Here is a 12,032-nt window from a genome sequence, read left to right on the forward strand (position 1 = left end):
TAATCAATTTAAAATCAGTAATTTTAATTTAAAAAATAGTCATAATATAACTTTTAATAAGATAATTATGTCTTGAATGTTCTCTAATTTTTTAATAAAATATTGTTTTTAATTAATTTAAACAGTGATTCATACATTCTCTAGAGTTTTTAGGGAATTAAAATGCCTTAAATGTCTAGAAATGCCAGTAAAAGTTCTTCAACAGCACAATCCGAATATGCTTCTGAGCTTAGATTTAATAAACACAGTTTTATTCGCGAATCATTGATTTTTAATCAATTGATACTTTCTAATTTTATTTATCTGTATTATCAAATGTTTAATATTGGCCTCTTAGTCACTAAAATAAAAAAAAAATAGGGGTTATTATTTATTGTTTGAAGTTTTAACTAGTTTGATTCGTAAACCATTGATTTTTAATCAATCAATACTTTCTAATTTTTTTTTATTCTAACATTCCAACTGTAAAATTAAATTAAATACACGCCTCTAAAAGATGAAGTCGGAGACAAACTTCGTTGCAATATGCATTCCCTAACGCGACAAATGTGGTGCGATCGTTACATAACATAATTAATAAATATTTTTCCAGCGATTTCTTGATGAGAAGGTTAAAAATAAATGTGTAATAAAATAAATAATAAATAAATAAATGTGTAAATAAAGTTGACACAATTAACAGTTGACACAATATCTTAGAAAACTTTCTATCTCGTTTTTATTGCTCATTTTGTAATATTAAATATCAATGTTTTATTTATTAATGTAATACAATAGATGTGTAGAGAAAATAAATAAGTAAATAGCTCTCTTTACAATTATAATTCTATAATATATAGTCAAATTATAGAATAAAACTAAAGTACTGTAAAAACCTAAAAAGTGCAGAGACTATTTTTAATACTATGATGAATGTATTCTTAAGGAATAAAAAACAAAAAAAAAATATTTTACTACTTTTAAATTTACTATATTTAAAATAAAGATTGATTTTGTTAACAAAAAATTCCAATCTTTATAACAGTACCAAAGCACTAAAAGAAAATTCAAAAAACGGCGATATTCTGCAGGGTCATAAATTGACAATAATTGGAAACATATATTTTAGTTTTATCCATAAAATTCCACTAATTATATCATGTAAATATATAATATAATTAAAATCCATCTCATCATTTAGTAAAATATTTTGAAACCCTGTCTTTTTGTACTATTGTTTATTTATATCACCGAATTGAGTATAAAATTATTTTTCTATTAAAAAGTGTTTCATCATATAAATTATTTCTATTTTTTTAGATACAGGTATTAAATTTTGAAATTATTCTCTCTTTGTATATCATCGAAAATTGTTAAGAAAAAAAATGACTAACCAAGAGATATTTTTACGGTGAAAATTGAAGTAATTTTGATTTTTCATAAAAAATATCGGATTGATTGGAAAGGAATCTTTAGTTCTATTTGATGCATTCTGAAATTCTAAAAGTTCTTATTCGACTTAAAAATATTTTTATCAGGTATAAAAATAAAATAGAAATTGGAATATTTAATGAATGAACTATTGACTAGGTCAAAGGAGACAGATCAGTGTTCAGTGAATGAGAAACGGCTGGGTATATGTTTGTTATAGATTTCTTAGCGGTTGCTATAGCGCTAATATTGCGTGCTTAGCTATGGCACGCCCAGTTTCTCTTGTATTAGCCACTAAACCCATCACGTGTTTAGAACTCTCCGTTGTGATCATAAAAATATTGAAAACCCTCTGGTCAATCCCGATTTTGTGCTTTGTAACATGGGCTAAGCTGGCGGCGGAAAACGTTTCGGCTCTCTCCAAAGAATCATCCCTAGTACGAAGAGTGTATTAGCATTTACAGACAGCTAAGAGCAAAGTATACAACATGGTAATTGCGGTTCCCTCCAAGCATTTGGCGGTTCTAGCACTGAATCAGAAACATAGGAACATTACCCGGGATAACTTAAATATGACTAACATCGCACCGACGAATGCTGGAGTTAATGTTCTCCTTGGAGGGTGAGTTCCTTGAACTGAAGTATTCAATTTTATTCTAAGTACTATTCATTAAAAAAATATCAGTTGCTGCCCATATATTATGCTAACTATAACACCATACCGATAGCAAACATAATGTGTAAATATTCGTTTGATAATTATTTTGTACTTAAGTACAGTCATCGAGAAAATTTTAATAACTAAACCAATATAGTTTCTAGTAGAATCTGATTAAATAAATACATTCCATGTATTATTTTTAATTTTAAATACACTTTTTATGGCCAAAAAATAAATATATTTTGCTAGGGGAAATTTCTTACCACCTAGCAGCAGTTTGTTCTCATCAGTTCAGGTGTTGCTTATGACCTTCAGGAACAGAGGAGTTATATTCAGCGTTAGATGTTAGATAACCGAAGATATTTGTAGATACCTATGTAAGTTAATAATAAATCTAACAACACGCTTTTTGAAATAATTAGTTGTTTTTTCCCATAGTATATAATATTCCTCAGCAAAAACTTTAAAATTAATTATCCGGCATCAAAATATACATACAGAATCCCCCTTTATTATGCGTGTCTAATACATACACAAACATTTATAATATATATATAAAACTTTAATTAAACTAGCCGCTTTAGTTTTAATTGTTAGGAACAAAAGGCGTTTCCAAAATTTTATCTTCGGTGATAAAAAAATGTTAAGACAGTGTACTAAAAAAAGTGATAACAACCTGTACTAAATTCACATATTAAAAATTTCAATATATTTTTAATAAACATTCATTGTGAATATTAATAAATTTTGTATGTAACTTAAAGTCAACTCTTCGATAAATTTCTAATATAAAGTATCTCGGGACTTACATTAAGTGTTTAATTCAAACTTCCCTTGTAGGTTGCATTTTTTTATTAATTTCCTGCATCCATCTGAAACATAAAATGCTATGAAAATAGCGTCATCTATGACGGAAAGGCACTTAAAATTCAATAATGTTTAATTTATAATGCATCGTATCTCAAATAGACAAGGATGGATATATTTCTGATAACAATTTGTACTTATCACTAAGTTCTGGTTGAAATGAATCATACATCCAGATACATTGTGTTTCAATTACTATAAAATGACAATATCATATATTTCAGCATTGCTAAAAATACTTCTTTGTGAAAAAATATTGAATATCCTACCACCAACTGTGTAGTTAGGGTCGATTGCTTAAAAGGGCATAACTCAGAGCGACAGAATGAAGTTTTTTTTTAATAATACATTAAGTAATTTTGGATTGCAATTAATAATTAATTGGATCCAGTGATGACATTCTACACATCAAGATAGCCTTACTATACTACCACGTAGGCTGCCACAAACCCCTAGTACTTGTTAAATACGAAATAAAATAAAAATATATATATAATAAATATGTCATATAAAAAAGAGTTTAAGTGGTATTTATGAAATTAATTGTTATTATTATTTTTAAGGTGGTGAAAAGTTGTATGTTTATCCGAAAAAATAGAAGTTTGAATTCTCTGTTAATATATCGACAAAATATAAAAATATAACTAGGAGCTGAACTGATCTGAATTGAGCATTGTTAGGAACCTATCAAACTAGGATGAGCATTTATGAGGTCTGTTAGCCTATGGGTGTCACTCATAAAAATACATAAAATATGAATTTAGACAGGAGGAATTTCCTTCTTCTGTGTTTATAACAGCCCTTAATTAATAGGACAACTCTTAATTCTTGAAACGATTCTAGTGAGGTTTGACATTTTTTTATTTAACTTGAAGTCCTCTCCAATAGAATTTTATTAAGATTCAGAACTCAATTGAACTATGGCCTCTCTAAGCGATGATGGGCTCTCTGATGAGTATAACAGAAGCGTAAATATCGGTAAAAGATAATTTTTTGTTTACATATAAAAAAAAATCTAAAATTAAGAATGAGGTGTAGATAGTTGACCGTAGATTAATTATTGGAGAAGTTTGTCCGGGGGGAGGTGCGGTCAGCAAAGAACAACATAAATAAACAAAACCATATTTATTTATTTTATGGCGACGTTTCGACCTGAGTTTCAGGTCTTCATCAGGGGTTATGGCGTAGAAGGTAGGCCTGCAACTGAGAAATTAGGACCTAGGCTAAGAATATTTAGTACATTGGAGGGAATATCAGTAGATGAGATATTAAGGACCCAATTTTCTTGACCTTTGGGATAAATTTTGTTGGTTAGTGATTCTTGATACAGGTTATTGAACTTATTAATGAGTTTGTGTTTTTTGTCTACCCGTGTTGAGTTGAAAATTGTGGTAATTAATGAGGAAAGACCTCCAAAATGGGTCTCACCTATGTTGGTTCGTAAAATATGTGAGAGAGAGGAGATGTTGTGTTGGAGAAAATGAATGTGTTGAATGGTTTCGCGGATCTTTAAATTAAGTAGAGACTTTTTTGAATTTGGTAGAATATGACGAAAGTTTAGAATGAAGTGGACCTGACATAGAAATATGTTTAAGAGAATTGTTTATAGATTTAGGAAAAACGGAATTTGACCTGCATTTAAGTAGAAAAATTCGTTGTTCTGAACTGTGTGCCGAACTGTGTCTGTGAAGTGAAGAAAGAGAATTTATTTGTGATTTGAAATTGGGAAAAGATGATTTAAGGGAAGAGAAAGCTAAATTAGATAGGACTGGTATGGGAACATTAAGAACTGATACTGATATGGTGGAAGATGTAGAAGTCTGGGCAGAAGAATCATTGCTGAGAGAAGAGGAGATGTGACAGGTGGAGTTGAATAAGCCTGAAGAGAAGTAGAGGGCTGAGTTGAAGAATTTCGATGAGAAGGGGTTGCAGAATTGTGCTGTGAAGTGGTGAATGTGATTGTTGTTGTTAAGATCTAGATGTGTTGTATCTTCTGGTGTAGTGACGTGTATGTAGATGGTTGTTATCACGTCGTTGGCCCCGTGTTACTGGATTCATAATGAGATGTAGATAGTTGACCGTAGATTAATGATTGGAGAAGTTTGTCGGGGGGTGCGGTCAGCAAAAAACACGCCATAACCCCTGATGAAGACCTGAAACTCAGGTCGAAACGTCGGCATAAAATAAATAAATATGGTTTTGTTTATTTATGTTATTCTTTTCTGACCGCACCCCCCGACAAACTTCTCCAATAATTAAAATTAAGAAAGTATGGAACAACTCCTCTAAACTCTTAATCATTGAAGGCGGCGCAAGGATGGTGGGTTGATAAGTGTTACTGGGAGTGTTAAAGCTGACGCACAGTGTGTGGTGATTTCGCGGCCGCTTTTCGTCAATATTTTCTCCTTATTTATAGAATTACTTTATTTTTTTTATCATTAATAGTTTCTCATCTTCCTTTCTGGTACGCCAATGGTGCAGTTAGATTATTTAATTGAAAAAAAAAAAATTAATACGTTTTAAAATGCTATTGTAACATAAATTATATTTCCATAGCAAAATTTTAATATTTTTTTTTGTGATAAATTTCGATGTAAACAGCACAATACTGGTAAACCTATAACTCGGACTGGAAGAATATCAAAATAAATACGAAAAGTTAAATAAAATGTCTGTTATAATTCTTGAATTATTCATTTTCTCAGCTGTTACTATTGTTTATAACATTAAAACCGCCAATTTAATCCACTATTGAAGGAACACTAGCAGGAATCAGCAGCATTCCTGTTATGTGTAAGCTATATTTTTGCCAATATAACACTTTTGGACAAGTGCAAATTAAAAACTTCAACAATTCATCAAATTTGAAGCATTTATGTATGTTAAAGTTACTTGTTAAATTATTATACATTTATGTAACAATAATAATGGTTTTTATCATATATACATTTTGAAATTTACAGGTCATATAGTCTTTTAATAATTTATGGTGATTTAACTTACAATAGGTTAGATGTTATATTGGGCTGAAAAGAATTATAGTAAGATTCCAAAGGGATTTTGACTAGGATTCTTAGAAAGCTATGTTAGACTAAATGATTACCTTAAACAAAAATATTACTCACTAAATTTTTGTTTTTTCCATGTATAAACTTGAATCAAACTGTTTTTTGTTTTTTTGTGCTTAATTTAGGGCTATGATGAGTTGTATGCTGATAATGGTTGTGTGCATTTGCTACCTTTGTCACTGGAGATTTCAAAAAGTAGAGGAAAGATTTGAAAGGAACAATTCATGGATGCAAGTTACTGATTCAGATACACCAATCCACATTTTCACTCTAAACCAGCAAGTATGGAGCAGAAAAATATTAATAAATTTAAAAAGACAGTAGGTGGTACACAAATTTGGAGTGTATTTATAAAGACTCTGAAACATTAATATAAAATCGAAATTAATGAAATTCATATAGCTATGACAATGAATAATAGTTATTATTGATTTTAATTATACTTAGTTTTTTATTATATCATTTATATTGACAAACAAAGACAAAACAAAGCACAATCTAATATAGTGTAAGAAATTCCCTATGAAGAGAATTGCGGGAAATCCTATTTTGGAACCTTGAAACAGTATTTCAAAAGAAGGGTATATCGACCCGAATACAGTTGTTCCTCTATAACAAAAGAACCTGACCAAACTTCTCTCACCACACTTTCCAGACAAATATGACATACATTCAAATTTGATACACATAAAATCATACATTTGGAAGGGGGGGAGAAACTTATACAGAAATTTAAATGAAATGATCACTCTAGAAAAATATAAGAATCTGGTAAACAACAAAAAATTGGGTGTACAAAGTTTAAATTCAGGTTAAACCAACCTCATAAATACATAAGAAATAATTAACAACATTATAAATATAAATTGAAAAATTATAAATGCAACAAAAATATAAATAGATAGAAACAACAGACTGACTACCTGCTGGAAGAATGTTTATGTTTTGAAAAACCAAAACAAACCCACATTTACCTTTCTCCATTTCATCCCTATTCAGTTTTGGCACAAACCTAGAGTTAGTGGTATCACAGAAATGTAATAGACAATTTTAAGTAATTATTATAATTATTAATCTTAAATTATACTCTGCATCTAGTAGTTTTTTAATAATTTGTTGAAGAAATTCTTTTATGAAAAAAAATGTTTTTTTCCTTGTTGGGCATGTGTATGTAAACAATAAAGTTATAAGTTTTCTCATACCTAACTTTTTCTTTTTTATTTTAACTAAATCAACTTAGTTTAAATGAGACTATGTAGAACACAAGTGGAGCGAGATAATCAACATAGCAAGATCCTTGTCACCTGAGCTCATTGAGAATGAGTCTCTTATTTTTCCACCAATCTTGACTCTAACAACTTTGTCTTTCACTGTACACATTGTGAATAAAATTAGCTTAGCTGGAATGTCAATTCCATTCACTGCATGATATAATGCCTTCCTGATGACTGAATCATATGCAACTTTGTTGGCAATAAAGACCCTCATGTGGTTGCCAAACTCATTAGTTTTTTTTTTTCCATTATCTATCTAAGGAAGAATATCAGGCCAAAGGTTGACCAATTGACCCTAAATCGGCCTTATCACTCTCCAAGCTGTGATTTGATGTTTGGGATCAGTAAGATATTTAGTGCAATTAAGAACACCCAACAGTATTTAGTCAATGGATTCCCCTATAGTTCTAGCATTGAGTTGGGTCACCTTTCTTTTTTAAAAATTGTTACAATGATTTACTCACTCCATCTTGTGGCATTTCTCCACCAGTGTAGTCAGTTTACAGGACCAATGCCAGTCCCAAGCCTGAATAAAGAAGAGTTGAGAGGAATGACAGCCATTCTCTTGTAAAAACAGCATCAAGTTACTAATTCTCAACTATGAAGCCTTGGAAATTAGACTGTCTTAGCGAAATGACATGAAACTTCCACAAAGGTATTCAAATTTGAAAAATGGAATGTACATTCCCTGTATAGACCGGGAGACCTTATTGAAATGAAGGGGCAATTTACTCGCCTTAACATAGATATTGTAGCCATTCAAGAAACAGGATGGACAGGATGTGGTAACCTTGGATGACATCTGATATTTGGTTTCTCATTATCACTACTCCTAATCTCAGTCAATCTTAGCTCTTGTTGTTCCCAGGTTAATCCCTGGCATCAATATCTCCTCTTCTCTCTAGACAAGATTCAAGCATTCATCCACTCACTATACTGACCCTATACTAAAGTCTAAAAGGCTTATCCCTTCACTGGATGTTCATTCTTCTGTTTGTATTCACCAGTCCTGTGGTGTTTTAAGGTTCATACCTTAGCCTGCTGAATCATTAGTGGTTCCAACGTTTATCCCTCAGTCATTAATAGTTATCCTATCTCAAATTCTCCACGCTCTCTTCTGTATTTCTCTTTCTTGATAATACATTGTTGAGGTTTTCTGTTAGGTATCACTCAGTAAGTCATAAATCATCACATTAACCTCAGCAAACATCATAAATTACCCATTGGCAAAGAAGGAAGAAAAGTTAATATAAAATAATGGATGACCAAGATGTGAAATTATTTTTTTTCTAAAATTGGCACATATTTAAAATAAAAAACATTTACTTTAAGTATTTTTTATCAAAAATCATAATTAATAATTCTGCAAGGTTTAGTCATATTTTAATATTGATTTATTTTTACAGCGATACGATGTCTCAGGACTTTATCAAGATTCAGATGATTATGACCAACCCCCTCCTGACTATGATCTTGTTATGTCAATGGAAAAGAATGAGTGCAGTGAAGAAAATGACCCAGAGTTGCCTAGTTATGAAACAGCATTGAAACTTTCTGGTCAGGGTTATGTATAGTATTCAGAGTATCTTCAACTTTCCACTCAAGAACCTGATAATGGGTAATTTAAAATTTACTGGTTTGTATAAGAGACTTTGTTAAATTAATACAAATAATTTATTGGATATCAAAAGTTACAAAATATTGTATTGAAGAATAAGGTGAAGATTTGGTATAAAGACTGTTACTCATTCTGCATATTTTATTAATGTTTGTATTGCTTCATGTGTTTAAAAATTATTTGTTTTATCTCGATCCACTTTTTTGTAAATAATGTCTATAAAAAAATATGTTGCCATATTATTGTATATTCTGCTATATTGTTCATTATTGATTGTAAATACACAAAAAAGTTAAATATGTAACTAATTATTACTTTTTGAAATGAAAGACTGGTTCAATGGTCAGGACGAATTTAATGATTGAGAAATTTATTCCAGCTTACTAAAATATGTATACAAAAATGTGTGTACCTAGAACCTGATATTTGTTACTCATTTTACATTTTCAATACTGGTTTAAACCTGCTAGAATATCTTAACTGCTTAATCCCTGAGTCCAAGACCTTGTTAGCTCATCATATTAATATACTCGTACCATTAATTACAGTGAAAATGCTCGGTTTCATAACAGATATCAGTTATTGAATTTATTTAGAAAGCCATTAAATAAAAACATCTGATTATTGTTTTGTGAGATCTACTAACACTGTCAATTTTACGATCTAATCTAAATCTACTTAGCTGGTCAGAGTGGTAGTGCTCATGTGGTGATATGCAATGATCTACAGTCTGTAGCTAGGAGAGCCTTGATACAGAGCATTTCTGAAATTATTAAAATCAGATACTTAAGAGAATAGTAAATCAGAAAAGATAACAACAGTGATCAACAACATCCATTGAAGGTTAAGGAAGAGAACATTATGGATAGAGCCATTGGTCAGTAACAAGACTTAGTAACAGTCATATTTTACAAAAACATTGTGGCTACTAATGTATCTTCGAACTATATATTTCATACATATATATTATCTATGATATGTGTATGTATATATATTTATATATTCATATATTTTGAGTTAGATCATGATTGAGCCGAAGAATTAGGGTAAAAGGAAGTTTTAGAAAATCTTTTAAATTTTACAGATAAGAGGAGGATTTTTGAAGTGCGGTGTATGATGAAGATAAGAGACTTAATTTACAATCATTAGTCAAATAGTTTTCATTCAAGTGGTATGGTTCTTGAATGGTGTATAGTATGGTATGGTTAATATTAAAATTTTTTGCTAGTAAGATAGTGTAGTATAAAAAGGGGACAGAGCCTACAACACTGACTTGTAGCCTCCATTGGATAGTAGTTAGAAATATTTGTACTGTAGGATACTTAAAAGGAATGGTCTCTGTGATGAGAAAAAAGTTCTTGGTATAACAATTGGATTAAATTAGTTTTAGCATTAAAAGAAAACTGACATGTAACACCACATCACAAGTTTTTGTTATGTCCAGCAATGTTTGAGTCTAATAATTATAAGTGTAATTCATATATATATATATATTTATTTATTTATTTAGATAGCAGGAATTCCTTGAATGGAATAGGAAACAATAAATATTTGGAAGTATTTGAAAGAGTAATTTATATAAATTTCATTAAATAACCAAATTAAATAAACATTAAAAAAGTTGGTCCCCTCCGATATCAATTAATTAAAATCATTTTCAAATTGATCTATCAATAGTGTTACCTTTAATGTAACAAAAGAATAATTAATTCACTTATATAAGTAATACACAATTGTTTTTATTGACAAAGCGGTAATGAAATAACTTGTTTGATTAATAACAAGTAATTTTTATATTTAACAGATTTTATATCCAATAAACAATAATTTATTGTATTTTATAAATGTCAATTTAATTTTTAAATATTAAAATCTACTCATTGAACAGTTTCATTTAGTACGATCACAGTACGGCCACAATTGGAAACAGTTATGTTAGATTATTTAAGAAGGTAACATTAAGGAAACAAAAAGAGTTTAAATTGACCAAGAAACTAGTTACTAAATTATTGCTTTTGAATTCAGAACTAAAGCTTAGTCACATACTAAAATTGTAAAAACTTATGATAGAATACTCGTCATATAAATGTTCCTATAGATGTTAAATGATTCTAAACAGCACAGAACATTATATTTAGGGTTAAGATTATGAATGAAGCCAAAACCCAATATAGTGTATGGTGTATAGTGTAAACACCAGAGTTTTTAGGGTTATATTAAAGTTTATTTCTAAGTTATAGAAATAACTTTTATAATTCATTATGTATCTGATTTTTATTTTAAAAGAAACACAAAGAACTGTGAAATATTTTTAATTCTAAATTTAAATTTCAAGGTGATCTATTAAAGATAAGTAATTTTTATTCTCTTAATTACATAACCATACAAAACTCTGGAAATATCTTAATTATTGTTTTATTTGTTGACGATTTCTAATTGATATTAATTTTTTTTTTTAATTTTTCTGTTTTGAAAATTATAAATTATAATTTAAAACTGTTTTTTTCACTTTACAGTGGGATTTGTTTAATAAAAAAAAGTGTAACATTCTTATGTAAAAATTTAATCCTGAATGGTTTTAACACGAATTTTTCAACTCATTTTCTTCAAAAGAATGGTAGTATTTTTAGTTACCATTAAAAATAACAGAAGAATATACATTAATAAAACTTTATTGTTATGTGGAATGTTACCTGTTAGTGTTAAGTAACACCCGCGAGTGATCATATTATCACTAATAGTTGAACTATATTGTAATTTATTTTCATAAAAATTATTTTTATTTTAGTTTAAGATTAATGTATTAAATTTGGAGCTTTCAGTTGAGTGCCTTATAAAAGTGGACAAATGATTGGTTAGTAATTAGGCATCTTTTAACATTATATGCCTACTGCAAATATTATATTAATAAAATAAACATATCTTATTTTCATTTATATAAATTTAGCATTCTGCTAGCAATTATTAAAATTTATAGTTTATTTTTATATTCTTTATACTAACGTTTACAATTTCTCCATATTAATTGAAATTGTATGTTTATTTAGTGAGTATAATTATGATGCATAGTACTAAATCTCTTAGTTCTTTTAACTAGTGGAATAGAACTTCTCTCTTGATAATCATGATTTATG

General features: G+C 29.2%; 1 protein-coding gene and 1 long non-coding RNA gene across 5 annotated transcripts in view; one reads left to right on the forward strand and one right to left on the reverse strand.

Moving 5' to 3' along the window:
* Window positions 1–2,957, reverse strand: part of LOC136795879 (uncharacterized) — a 44,241-nt gene extending 41,284 nt beyond the window's left edge. The window contains exon 1 of one of the 2 annotated variants that reach the window (XR_010843582.1): window positions 2,881–2,957. This is a non-coding gene — a long non-coding RNA (uncharacterized lncRNA). Of the gene's footprint in view, window positions 1–2,334; window positions 2,385–2,880 lie in introns of those variants that run through there. The other variant, XR_010843580.1, reaches the window with a different exon arrangement.
* Window positions 1,672–12,032, forward strand: part of s-cup (stanley-cup) — a 26,048-nt gene continuing 15,687 nt past the window's right edge. The window contains exons 1-4 of one of the 3 annotated variants that reach the window (XM_014426983.3): window positions 1,673–2,032; window positions 6,132–6,288; window positions 8,687–8,898; window positions 9,983–12,026. In XM_014426983.3, coding sequence (XP_014282469.1) covers window positions 1,899–2,032; window positions 6,132–6,288; window positions 8,687–8,854 — 459 coding nt within the window. In that variant the 5' untranslated portion in view covers window positions 1,673–1,898 and the 3' untranslated portion in view covers window positions 8,855–8,898; window positions 9,983–12,026. Of the gene's footprint in view, window positions 2,033–6,131; window positions 6,289–8,686; window positions 9,858–9,982; window positions 12,027–12,032 lie in introns of those variants that run through there. The other 2 variants (XM_067047897.1, XM_067047896.1) reach the window with 2 other exon arrangements.

Source organism: Halyomorpha halys, unplaced genomic scaffold (assembly GCF_000696795.3).
Source record: "Halyomorpha halys isolate HHAL.00 unplaced genomic scaffold, Hhal_1.1 Scaffold608.1, whole genome shotgun sequence".
Classification (NCBI taxonomy): domain Eukaryota; kingdom Metazoa; phylum Arthropoda; class Insecta; order Hemiptera; family Pentatomidae; genus Halyomorpha; species Halyomorpha halys.